This window comes from Cicer arietinum, chromosome 2, assembly GCF_000331145.2.
Source record: "Cicer arietinum cultivar CDC Frontier isolate Library 1 chromosome 2, Cicar.CDCFrontier_v2.0, whole genome shotgun sequence".
In the NCBI taxonomy this organism is placed as follows: domain Eukaryota; kingdom Viridiplantae; phylum Streptophyta; class Magnoliopsida; order Fabales; family Fabaceae; genus Cicer; species Cicer arietinum.
This window is the reverse complement of record NC_021161.2, coordinates 51503075-51517382: the sequence shown is the minus strand read 5'-3', so window position 1 is coordinate 51517382 and position 14308 is coordinate 51503075. Positions and strand designations below refer to the sequence as shown.

Sequence of the window (14308 nt, the reverse complement as noted above, 5' to 3'; positions counted from 1 at the left end):
TAAAGTGAGCAATTAACTTTAGAGAATAAAATAGTAATCTCAACTATTCATCATCAAATGAATGATTTTTGCTTTGTGAATATACATGACAAATCATGAATGATTATAATATCAACCAGATTTCACCAACTTATCAATTTAGAAGAATCAAATTCATCATAAAATATCATTTTTGTTGAAAAAATTTATAAACTAAATTGGTGAATGAAAAATATATTTAATAATTAAATAAATTAACTAGAAATATAATTAAATTTACATACTTTTATAATTTTAATACATTTAAAATTATTATAAATATGATTCAAATATTCAAAGACCAAAATAATAATTTATTTTATTTAATATATATACGATGTTGTCTATTCAAAAAAAGTATGTAACAAAATGGAGTCAAATTTCTCCTCTGTTTATAATCTTAAACATACTTCTAGATACCCAATTCCCTTTCTTCTAGAAACAAAAAGGTTAAAAAAATCTTTTTCGCTTATTTTGATGAAAAATAAATTATTTGAATATTTTATTATTTTGATAGAAACCAATTGTCTTATTTTATTATTTTTGTCCTATATTTGAGTACATATGAAAAGCATACATCTTTTCAAGTTATGGTAATTAAAAAAATTATCAATAAATAAAAATTCCTTTACAAATAATAAAACTATAATATATTGTTTTTTGGGTCTTATAAAACTATAATATATTAGTATTCAACATGTAATTAAGTTTTAGTAAAAAAAAAAAAAACATGTATATAAGTAAGATATAATATTCAATAGAGCACATACATGCATTTAGTTCATACTCATTACTCAAGATTTAACATTATTCTGGACTGACAAAATATTCGAATTAATAGAGATCACTTCCACTCTACATTGGCCACAAAGCTTTGTGTTTGTCGTGATTTGTTCCATTCACTTTACACCAATGAGGTAAGCTTTTTTATTTATTTTTATTTTTTTAAATAGACTTAACATTTGTATGTAAATGCATAGATTAAATTCTTCAAATGTTTTGAGGTTGCTTCATTTTCATACCTGTTATTAAGTTGGAAAATATTCGATCATCTCATCAAAGCACATATTTTTCCCCCCTTTATTTCTAACAAGTTCTTTGAAATATGTCATATAATAAATATAAATATATTTTTGAACAAATATTTAAATTTGAATTCGTTAAAGTAAATCAATTGTATGCATATATTTAGTTAAATTACACTATAATTAGATCTTGAACAAGTGTATATGAGAAGTAATATTTTTTAGTATTTTAAAACAAATATATATAGGAAAATATGAATTTATATTTGTATTATATTTAAAATTGAAAAAATAATTTATTTTGGGTTTAATTATGTTTTTTTGTCTTTGCAAATATGGTTCATTTTAATTTTAGTTCTTATAATTTTTTTTGTTTGATTTATGCCCTTGCAAATTCTAATAAGTTTTAAAAAGTGTTTTATGATTTTTTTTTTTAATAAAAAAATAATGACATGACTAATTTTAGATGAAGTGTCACTCATCCAAAATTAGTTATGTTATCATTTTTGTACTAAAAAAATTTATAAATGACATTTTTAAAATTTGTTAGAATTAAATGTATAAATCAAATAAAAAGAATTATAAGAATTAAAATTAAAATAAAATATATTTACAAAGACATAAAACATAAAAGTATAAATATAGAATAAAATTTTTATAATAATTTTTTTTATATATAAATAAATCACAATTATGGAATCGATGGAATAGATGAAATAAAAAATTGTGGCTTATAATACACACGATACGAAGTTTAAATTTATTGTTAAAAGTTTTAACACAAAATTTCAAAGTCATTAATCAATACAAAAAAATAAGAATAATCAATATTCATTAATTTCTAAAAGACTAAATAATAATAAATCCAATAATTATAACTAAGCATTTTGCATTTAATTTTGAATGTGTACCAAAACTTAATTGTACACATGTTACAAAACCAACCACTCGTCGGTCATTACTACATGCAACACGACTATAAATAAATTCAATTTGATATTCCAATTTAAATATCATATTAAAAGTTAGAAAAAATCTAGATGTTAAAAAACATTTTATCATCAATTTAGATGATTTTTTTTTAATGTCAAATTAGATAGATTCGTTGACGAAACTATAAATATGACTTAAAAAATAATAAAATAATAATGAGTACACTTAGAAGATTGGTTAAGAGAATAAGTATAAAAATATTATATTAAAGAATGATATATTCAACTTTTCTCATGCCATCTACTTATACCACAAACCAAATTATTAATTTCTATATTTATTATTAAATATATCTACTATTTTCAAGAAGATGAAAAAACTATAACTATTTAATTATATTTTTAATTTATTAAATGAATATGAATTTTTTTGTTTCAATGACTTACCAACTTTTATACATAAAAATATATCACTTTATTATTGCAATTATTAAAATATCTATGTAATATGTAGTGAGATGTGATTATACACATAAATTTTTTTACATAGTGCATGTAGAAATCAAATCTTGCTAATAATTAGAATTAGAATTTGAATTTGAAAATGCTGAATGTAATTAACTCCCATAAAAAGAATCTATGCAAAAAGAATCTATGAAGAAAAAAAATTAGCAATATAAATTTGGATGTTGGGGGGCTTCCAAAAATACCACTATCATGGTCTTTTATATTTTATTTTCTAAAGATGTTGGCATGGGATTATCCTATTCTTTGTGTGGTTGTGTTCCCTCCAAAACAAATTGAAACCTTCCAACATAATAGCCTCTTTCCAAGGTGCACATTTTCCCTCCCTTGGTCCCCACTGTTACATGATTTGAGTTCCTAAATCTCAAGGATCATATCCTATGGTCGATATTCATCAAGGCCCCATATCTTTTTTTACTTTTTTTTTTCTATAAATTTTACTCAGTTACTTTTTTTAATAATATATATTCAGTTCCTTTTCTTTAAATTGTCATTTTTCAAAAACAAATTATCATTTTTTGTTAAAATCATAATTTTATATTGATTTTTCTTTTGCTAATCATTTCGACATTAATTTTTTTTTTTTCATAATAAAATTTCAGGCTATTTTCATATTAGTTTGTTATTATATACAAATATTTGATAAATAATCACTATATAATTTTTATTCACTTATTTTATTTTTAAAAAAATTGACGATGATTTCTTTATAATAAAAAATTTAGAATAAAAGAATACACTTATATCAACTTTGCCTAAAAAAATTACAATCAGAATATATTTAGAATATAATTTAAATATAACCTATCAATTGAGTAAGTTTATTTTTCACTGGAAAACTGATTTTTCATATAAATTTTCCATTCCACTTTACCTTTAAATAATATTTTAACAAATTTTTTGGTCACATTAATAAAAAGAAAATACCAATTTATTTATTTTTAACCTCAACAACATGGTTCAGTCAAAAATAACTTAAATCGACATACCTAAAAAACCACACACGACTTGGCAACATTGATGTGGCAATAGAAGAGGTTTTTTTTAAGGAGGTGTCACTTGAAGAGTTGAACCCCTAAATATAGGCACTTTTGGTTTTTCGGAAATTTTTTTAATCATTATTACTAAAAATTAGAAAATATAGTACAATTCTTGAAGATTAAATGAAACTTTTACTTAGAGCAACTCCAACGTACTTTCGGCGCGAACTCATGTAAAATTCAGTTTTGAGCGAATTTGCCTATTAAATTAATATAACGAATAACGAATATGTCTGATATAAAAATTCATTCGAGTCACATGAAATTCAATTTTTGACGAGTCAACGGTTAGAGTTGTGTTAAACTGGCCTAACAGGTACGTCTATTGTAAAAAAAAACCAAAATAATTTATATAAAAATTACAAAAACAACTAATATAATTATAAAATAAAATAAAATTTTCATTCTAAATTTCAACTAATCTTTAATTTTTAAAAATATAAATCAAAATTTGATATTTTTCTCCAATGTATTTTTATGAATTTAAAAATTAAAATTGAGATATTATACTTTTTATTTATTTATTAAAATTTTAAATTTCGGTCTTTTCAGTCCAAGATCCATAGTTATTTACATTTTATGCAAAATTATCACCTTCTTATATTTAAAACTCTCAATTACCATCACCACTAACCAATCTCAATATTATTTATTCTTATCATTTTTAATTATTTATGTCATATATTTAACATTTACTTATTTATTATTATTATAAAAATTTAAATTTAATTTTATTTTAAATTTAAATTCAATTTTATTTTAAATTTAAATTTAAATTAAAATAATATATAATAATATTAAATAAAATATTTAAATTAATATCTTATATAATAATAAAATTAATTATAATTAAAGTATTAATATATAAATTAAAATTATGAAATCTAATATACTCCTCAAATGAATGAAGTGTTGGTTTAAAAGATACGTTGCACAGTGACTCTATTTTGACTATGTTTGAGTTCACCCAAAAAATAAGGGTGGTTTTTTAGAGGCAGTTCTAAATTTCCATTCAGTTATGAAATTTGATTGAGTCAAGCAAACTATGTTGCCACAAATCTCTGACCATTTGACAGGTAAGCGTGATTTTTCAAAAAGTTTGAAACTTTATATAAAAACTGAATTATATATATATATATGTAACACTATTCAGTGTAGTACTACTTAAGTGTTTGAGTTTAAGAGAGATACAGAGAGTGAGAACCTTCTATAACTCTCTTGAACCACTATCCTCTTTTTATTTTCTTTTCTCTTTAATGGGTATGTATGTAACTTTCATGGTGTGTTTTATTTTTTAAGTGTTCTTTTTTCTTTTATTCGCTTTGAATTGTTGTTTTTGATAAAGGGTGATTTTTTAAATAAATCAATTCTACTTAATGTTGCAAAAAAATTGTTCCTTTATTAAATTTTAATCTTGAAATGCTAATGCTGGTTTTTGTTTGTTTGTTTGTTTGTAACATTTTTGTTTTACGTTGTTTGCTTTTTGGAAATTTTCATGTTGTTGTTGTGATGATTTGATTAGAAGTGTGTGATTTTCTGTTTCCACGTTAGTGCCATTTGCTTCTCTGCATTAAAAATGCTTCCTTTTTGAGTTAAGAAAGAGAAAATTGAGGAAAATATTTTTCAAAATGATCATATAAGAATCTGTCTCTCTAGGTTAATTATAACTATTTGGGGTAACATGTTGTCGTTTTCTTTAATTTTTATTTTTTTTTGCAGAAAACATCACTTTTATTTTGTATTTGTTCAATTTCTTCCTCAGAATCTGTGTTTTTTTTTTGTTTAGTCAATTTTTATGGTATATAGTATGTCTGCAATTTTCAGTTCATTAACACTAGTCTCTTTTGTTTTTGAATTCCAAATATTTTTTTATGTTAAATGCTTCCTCAATAATATTCACTAAGTTTATGTTAACATTTTTTCAGTGACAAAAGGATAAGAACAATGGATATTTCAGACTACACAAGAATTGTTTATGATAGAATTCAGAAATTTGAGCCTGAGAATGCTGCTAAGATAATTGGATATATTCTTATGCAAGAACATGGTGACCAAGAACTGGCTAGATTAGCTTCTTGTACTGACCATATCTTCTATGAAGTAGTATCTAAAGCCAAAACTGAGATTCATATGATGGCTGTTAAATCATTGATGACTCCGATTTCGCCACCGCCACTGCCACCACCACCACCACCACCACCTAATGTTATTACCCCTCAACAACAAGGTTATAGGTATTTACCACCACCACCAGGCTTTCCGGTTCGAAATTCCATTTGGGGTAGACAACCTGGTAACCATGTAGATCAAGAATATATGAGAGAAATCATTAGACCAAAACAATTGTTGTGTTTGGAGAGTAGTCATTTAGATCATGTAAATACCAGAAATTGTGGAGGTATTGTTGTCAATGATTACAATGGCTTAGATGCTTCTTCTTCTTCTTCTGTCGATTTGGGTGGAAATTCTAGCAGCAGAAGGTTAGATGAAATTCAACCCAAGAACTGTCACTATTTCAGAAAAGGTTTTTGTAAGCATGGAAGTAACTGTAGATACATTCATTGTCAAGTTCCTCATGAGAGCTTCCCTCATGATAGTGCTAATAATAATAATAATAGTAATAATAATAATAATAATGAGGAAAAAGTGTTATTAGCACAGATAGAGTCTGAAATTATTGAGCTTCTTAAGCAGAGAAGAGGCAATCCTATATCAATTGCTTCTTTGCCATCAGCTTACTATGATAAATATAAAAAGCGACTCGAAGCTCATGGTTATTTAACTGAGAGCAAGAGACATGGTAAGTCTGGCTACAGTTTGACAAAGCTTCTTGTGCAACTTAATAGTATTCGGCTGATCGACAGGTTAATTTTAATTTTATAAATCATTTCCATGAATATATATTTATAATTTTATTTTTCTGCAATACACTATTTAGTACAAAATGTTTTTCACAATCTGTGATTGACAAAACTTATCCAGGCCTCATGGGCAGCATTCTGTGATTCTGGCTGAAGATGCTCCAAAATACATTCAAAAGGGAGATTCTGTTCAAAATATTAGTGCCTCGCGGCAAATATATTTGACTTTTCCAGCTGACAGCACTTTCACTGAAGAGGATGTCGCAAAATACTTCAAGTAAATTTACATTTTTGGCGCGACTATGCAACATTCACACTTTTTTTGCTGCTAATTATTCGTGTTAGCAAATTGTTTTTACATATTTTGCCTTTGCAGCACAATTGGATTTGTTGAAGATGTTAGGATTCCATGCCAGGAGAAAAGGATGTTTGGTTTTGTAACATTTGCTGATCCCAAAACCGTTAGAATGATTTTGGATAACGGAAATCCTCATTATGTTTGTGGGTCTCGGGTGCTTGTGAAACCTTATAGGGAGAGGGCAAGAGTTGAAAGGTGAATTACTTTGCTTCTTTTTTCGATTATAAGGTTTTGTTTTCGAGTTCTATAGCTTCAAATTCTCATTATTTACTGTTATTTGATGCTTTGTTATCAATTTGAACAATTTATATGTCATGCTTATGAGTATTTTCTTTGAATCTTTTATGTTATTTAGTTATGTATATATAGAACTCTGTTATTTACATATATATAATTTTCAAAATTCATATTAGCATACCAAAGGCTTAAGCCTAAAACATGTGAAGTTATGGTTACTATATAGTTATTTGATAATCCAAAACTAGTCTTTTCAATACACTCACAGAGATATATGATATTTTGAACCAACTCTTATAATGAATGTCTTATTTCATAATAACTTGGGCGTGTATTTCAATTAGTTGCAGGAGGCACCAAGATATACTAGATATATTAGACCAACTTGATAATGGTCGAAATAACTCAGAAAACATGAACTATGAATGCGACAGAGGTACATATTTTGAATTATTTTTGTAATTTTCTTATGGAAAAAGCTATTGTTCAACTCATCTAATGCAAAATTTTATGCAGTTTCAAGAAATAATGGAAACCATCAATATCAAAGGAGACAGTTGATTGAAGAAGAGGAGGAGCAAGTCTTAGAGTTGGAAAGGAGACGTCTTGCGCAACTGCATTTTAGCCAAACTCGAAGACCGCTTCCTTTGCCGATTTCACCTCCTTTGCCGCTTTCACCTCGTTTGCCCGTCTCATCTCCTTCGTCCGTTTACTCTAATTTTGGCTTCTCCATAGATTTGTGCCTAGATGAGTTAAAAGATGAGTTGAAAGCTCAAAATGGTAATTGATAATGCAGATTTCAATTTTGGTTTGTTATTATTCTATATGTTTTATGCATATAATTATTTGTTATACTATTTGAAACTGTTTTTTGGACACAGATCATTTCAAATTCAATTCACAGCCTGTATTAACTGTTGCATTGGATAACAATGTCAAAAACACAGATAAAGATTCTTCTGAAGGGACTAGGTATATAGAATTTTTCCTATGTTTGTTCACAATTTCACATGAAATGATTACATTATTTAGAATTCATATTTTATAAGTTATGATATTTATTTATTTATGTTTGTAATTTTATGCAGCAATGAAGGATTTCATCTCCCTGATAGTCCATTTTCATTTCCAACAATTGAAAGTGATATATTTAAGAAGTGATTAGAAACACTTTGTAATGTAGTTATATACATGTTGAAGAGGTGGAACTACTTCTGATACATGTAAAACAAGTTTTTTATTTTTAGTTAGTTTCTTGTTTTTAGTTATAGGTAGATTACAAAAAGTTTTATTTTGGAGCATTATTATATAGTTGAGAGTTTTTTGTTAGTTTATATTTTATTTTTGAAGGGAGAATATTTTAGAATATATGGTTATGAGTTACTTAATTCATTTCTATTCTTTTTTCTAATTTGCTGTCTCTTTCTCATCTCAAAAGGAGTTGAATCCAATCAACATATTATAATTTGGAGGATTTAATCCAATTTAAATCCAACCGTCTATGCTAATCCAATGATTAAAAATATACATTTGAGATCATTTTTAATCCACAGCTATAAAAAAAATACAGACTTATTTAATTTCAAATATCACATAAAAACGTCTATCGTTCCTAGAATTATATGTTCAAAATTATAACACTAAAAATGTACTTATTATTATTATTCAAACACTAAATTGCAATAAGGTTTAAATTTGGTTTTACAAAAAATCTTTAAAATAATAAACGCCACCAAATCATCATTATTATTATTTTATAATTTTTACAAACATTACTCAATTTCTAAGTAGGAAAGAAATAGTAATACATACTGCAGGTTTTAGAACTATCACTTATTGGCATGTTGCAGGTTTTAGAGCAAGAATAATATTCTATCTCCTATATACTCATAATACAATAGGGGTTATAACTTATAATTTATCATCTCATCTATAAATTCATTTATACAGTAATTAATAACCCAATAATCTAATACAATACAACACATTTTGCAAAACATGTGAATTTTACTCACCTTAGAGGATATAGCAGTGTCTCTTTATCTTTGAGTTGATATACTTATTCTGAATGATATGATTTGTCTTTCTACTCTTTTGATACATATACTATAATAATAAGTGAGCTAACCACTTTTCCTTAATTTTTGTTTTATAACAAAAAATAAAGGAAATTATAACCGTAAATTTTGACTACAAGATATGTGTTCCATTCTAGTACTCCACTACCAAATCTATAGCTTACGTTTTTTTTTTTCTCCAAGCAAAGTGGTTGACTTGGTTAGTATCAATTCAAGTTGCAACATTATGTTTTTGTTAGTCCAAAATTGTATTATTTAATATTTTAATTCTTAGTCTCTCGCACTAGGGGTAGGCTAGGTACATCCGTCGAAAACATATATGAAAAATCTTTAACCACTAGCAAATCTTATATCTTGGCATCCCCTATCTCCATCATTAAGAGTGATCGACCAAGATTTCACGTGCAGCTAGAAATTTTGAAAGCCTTGAGTCGAGGAAAATTACAATCTTACGACCAAAATCTAACAAAATATAATGGTATATCCATCCCGAGGATAACATCAAGGATCTTAAGAGGCAAACAAATGAGATTCACAATAAACTTCCTATCCAACACAACTACAAGATAGTACATACAAGTTGCATTGGTAGTTAAAGTCTCATCAGCATCAATAATAACAGACAAATCAAACAATAAAGTTCTGACATGAAACTTCAATAGGTTCACACAACCCATAGAAATAAATGAATGTGTTGCCTTAAGATCAAGAAGAACGGGTTGGATGTGACTTAAGATTTCACACCTCCTTGAAAGGATTCATTTGGACAAGAGACCCGTCGACCATTCATACTATAGACTCGCTCTTGAGCTATTGGACATATGACTTTAGTTGCATCCACTAAAGCATCATCCTTTGATGCCCGACAGTCCTTGACAAGGTGTCCTGGTTTCTGACAATTGTAACATAGATTACTCTTTTCATTACACTTATCAACGATATCAATATGACTTAGTTCTCATTGTCTTTCCTCTATCTCTCGAGTCTGGAATTGTAGGACAATATTGTCCTTGGTTAGCTACTTGAGAACGATGATACAACTTTTTCTCGAGTTGACCTTGACTACGATTTTGGTTGGAATCATTTGTTTCTCAGAGGCGTGACATAATCTTGAATTTCATATCTTAGCCCATTTTAGAAGCGGTGACACATAAAGTCTTCATCAACGGTCTGAAGGAAAAATTTGAAATATCATGACAATGATTCAAATTTCGCCGAATATTCTCCTACGATCATACCACCTTGACAAATTTACAGACAATCATCACCTAACATTTTTCTAGTGCTAAATGAAAAATACTTGATAAAGCTATTTTTATATAATTTTAAGAGAGTATTGACCCTCTATTTTAAACCTATTTGTTTTATTTTCTATATGTTAATGAGTAATTAAGCTCCTTTCTAGAGTCTATGGTGAATCTTGTGATTAAAATGCCTTTTTACTGTGTCTTAGTTTTAATTCTAGTTTATTTTTTTATGCCTTAATCAATCAATGGACTAGTAGCCAACTACAATTAATTGATAGATCTTTAGAATAATTAAGATTAAGATTTGAAATGATGAAACATAGATATTAATTCAATCACTCAACCTCTTGGTTCTTTATGCTTTCTTTTAATTATATTTTTTGTATGATCAATCAAAGGATTATTTTAGGGAAACAAATATTACATTGAATGACAAATATTTGTTAATAGTTTTAAAGATGGATTGATAATTGAGAAAATAAATTAGAATTTATATCCAACTAGGACTAGGGATATTGATATTATAAGTAAAACCATGACCATACGTTTACTTTCCATTAATTTGAAGTTGTGTTGTTGTATACTCTCGTTATAATTTTACGAGATGGATTATGCTATCTTTACGTTTTCATTATCGCGAACCAACAATAATTTTTATTAGTCTAAATACAATAAAATATTGATTAATTTTATACTTGTTAAATTAATCTAAGTGGATACAATAATCTTATATACTATTACTTGACAAACTCGTATACTTGCGGAACTTTGTGCAACAAATTTTTGGTGTCGTTGCCAAAAATTAATTTAACAATGTTAAGCGAATTTTTTTTATTACTCTAAACATTTTTTTATTTAGTTTAATTTTAATTATTTTATTAAAAAAATTGTTTGTTTTAATTTTTGTTGTTATTATTATTATTAATATACTTAATTATTTTAAATATGTTATTTTTATTTGTTATTATTATTATTTCAATTTTGTTTTGCACTTTAGTTTATTAAAAAAAGTATTTATTTATTTAATTGTTATTAATTTTATTAGAATTTTTTTTGTTACTTGTGCATGCTCACCCACTTCTCAAAGCATGTTTGCAGTTGATTTTTGTTTTTGTAGAATAAAAAACATGGTCAAGAGAAAAACTGTCAGAAACTACATATTGGGTAATTAAGAACAAATCAAACTTAAGAGAAAAACGTGTGAATATATATTAGAGGCTAAATTAGAAGATCTTAGAAGACATTTAACACATTTCTTCCTCCTCGTTGTCAATATTGTGACTTGATGGGGGCATGATAGTAAAGACTTTCCAATTAGAAATTATTGTAATTACTATGAGATCTGCCTTGAGATCAATATAATTCCTACTCCTTCAAATGTAACACATGCTTACATAGCACCTTGCATGCAACTGCAAAGTCTAAAACAGGAAAATGAGCTAGATATCGATAATACAACTTTGATGCAAAATATTCATGTGTTATCTCTAAGGCCTCAATATGCATCGTCCACTCAAATTAAACCTAAGCCGGATGAAGCCAAAATTATCACAGTCACAATTGATGAAGAACTTGAATACGATAAAATCTTGATTAGTTTGGTAGTTATTAAATTAATATATGTGAATTTGATAATCTTATATACTACTACTTAACAAACTTGTACACTTGAATTTTATGCAATAATACTTATCCAGAAATTTCATCTAAAAATATTCTCAATTAATCTCTTCTTGAGCAGCTTCCATTATCAATTTGGTGTTCATCCACCAATACTCATCATCACCAAGTAATAGATAAGGGACATAACTCACTTTCACCAAGGGTGGATACTGAATCATTTCAAAGATCTTTTCTATTTTCTATATCTATTTGTCGATTTTTTCGGGGTCAACATTTCCATAGAACTTGGGAGGGTCGTGTCTCTAGAAATATGCCAAACCTCTAGGTTCCGTGACTCTTTCTTCCCTTTCATCTCTTTGCAAGTCACGTTCATTCTGAGCAGCGATAGCAACATCCATTTGTGCCATAACTTGCGTCATCCTTAGTTCACCGATCCCATTAGCAACAACACTAGCTAGCACCAAGAGTGCGTCTCAAAGACATTGTTTCCTACAACATTTAATCTAGTCAGTGATAGACATCTATCTCAAAATGAAGAAATATATCATCATTACTCAATGCGAATAAGAGGTAACTCCAACTACCACATTCATACTAGTGGACATGCAAAGTCATTTTCTAAAGAATCATTTTTTGGACAATTTTTAAAGCATCATATTTTGATGTAGAGAGTGTGAGTGAAATAAAAATTAAATAGGGAAGATGGTGTCTATCACCTATATATCTACCTTTCTTTTCTCATAACATCTTTGGTTAATGATATGTAGTAATTATTTGTTGTTTATTTTTTCTTCATATTCATTTAATTGCACGAAATCGTTATTAGTGTTAATTTATTCTTCAATAACAATAGGCAATCCATCTTTAATGTTGTTCTCATCTTATCATTATTGTTTAATTTAGAGTTTTGTTGATAAGTGACCTTATGACACTTTTTAAGGAATTAAAAATGGAAGTTTTACATAAAAAACAACTTTTAATTTATCAAATGGTTGAAAACATAAATTTCAATATATTTTTAATTAATTTTTATAATTTTTAGTTTATTAACAAGTGGACTTGAGACACTTCTTTGAATTTTATATACTACAATGCAAAAACTTCTAGATAAAACAATCCTCTTGTTTGAGATGAAGGGAAGACAATTTAGGGTTTCTTTTTATCTAAATAACAAAATAAAAAAGTGTGTCAGATGTTTTTTTTAAAATTAAAATGACATTCTTAAAGGTGTAAAACCTATAAATGTCGTGCAAAACTTTAAAATGTGTATGAAAAAAAAAATTATGTGAATTATTTATGATATTATTTTAATATTTTATTTTAAATTCGAATGCAGAACATATTATAAATGCTAATATTTACTGGCTTTTAAAAAAAATGTAAGCGATGAGCGACTAGAGACAAAGTTAAATAGCAACAAGAGCATTAAGAAAATGGGAGATTTATGTAGCGATTCATGAGTTTTATTTCTTTTGACAAATTAATAGCAATAATGAGAGCTAAATTAAATGATAAGTATTAAGTGATCCTTTTAACACAAAAATAAGCACGTAGTTTTTTTAATTTAGCTTTTTTTTTTTTGTTAGAATCTTTAAATTTTCTTTTTTCGATTTAATCTTCTAAATTACATTCTTTGTATCATTAATTATTAAAATATATTAAATTACGCATATAATATTTTAAATTTGAAAAATGTTTCAAATTACTGTGATATAATTGAAATATCGCATATGAAGGAAGTTAAATTTATTGATGAATATTTTTTTAAATGATTACTATGAGGGACATATTATTGTAGTATTTGGTACAATTTTAAATAATAAAAAAAATTCAATTGAACTAATTATTGTCAAGATTAAGATAAAAGACCAACGTACAAAAATAATATAACTTAAAAGACTAAGTTCAAATAAAATAAACTTAAATGACTTAAATGAACATTTAATTAAATTTAAAAAATTATAAGTATATTTTTACCTTTTAACTTTCATAAGATATAGTAGAAACATTTTCCTTGAAATGTCCAAAGATTAAACATTTTATAAACGCAAATCTAAATGAAAGTGCGTTAAAAGACAAGCTTATTCAACTTCTAAAAAGTTTAAAAGTTATTTTTTTATCAAATTTTCGTATAAATGTAACATGACTTTTATTTCTATTTCTAAAGTATTTGATAACACGATAGTGCATTAAAAGTCGTATTTCTCTTATACGAGAATTTGGTAAAATTTGTCTTAATGACATTATTCAACTTCTAAAAAGTTTAAGAGTTAATTTTCTTTTAGACAAAACATCCATTTTAAAAATACCCTAAAAATAAAGAAAAATCACAAGCATGTAAGAATTTAGTAGCAAGTACAGCTC

General features: G+C 26.5%; 1 protein-coding gene across 3 annotated transcripts; it reads left to right on the top strand.

Annotated features, from left to right (window-relative positions):
- The first annotated feature begins 4456 nt into the window (after window positions 1-4456).
- Window positions 4457-8388, top strand: LOC101504012 (zinc finger CCCH domain-containing protein 18-like). Of its 3 annotated transcripts, none has more exons than XM_004491427.3 (8): window positions 4457-4616; window positions 5466-6404; window positions 6523-6678; window positions 6778-6954; window positions 7347-7432; window positions 7513-7776; window positions 7878-7968; window positions 8085-8388. In XM_004491427.3, the coding sequence occupies exons 2-8, from the start codon at window positions 5485-5487 to the stop codon at window positions 8155-8157; spliced, it is 1767 nt and encodes a 588-aa protein (XP_004491484.1). In that variant the 5' UTR covers window positions 4457-4616; window positions 5466-5484; the 3' UTR covers window positions 8158-8388. The 3 variants fall into 3 exon arrangements, with proteins under 3 accessions (XP_004491484.1, XP_004491480.1, XP_004491481.1); XM_004491423.3 differs by having other exon boundaries at window positions 7341-7432; XM_004491424.4 differs by lacking the exon at window positions 4457-4616 and adding an exon at window positions 4666-4800 and having other exon boundaries at window positions 7341-7432.
- Window positions 8389-14308: the final 5920 nt, after the last annotated feature.

Coding starts and splice junctions, on each gene's coding strand:
- LOC101504012 (XM_004491423.3), top strand. CDS start 5,485: ATGGATATTTCAGACTACACAAGAATTGTTTATGATAGAATTCAGAAA. Junction 6,955..7,340: donor GAGAGGGCAAGAGTTGAAAG/GTGAATTACTTT, acceptor TATTTCAATTAG/TTGCAGGAGGCACCAAGATA. Junction 7,433..7,512: donor GAACTATGAATGCGACAGAG/GTACATATTTTG, acceptor AATTTTATGCAG/TTTCAAGAAATAATGGAAAC.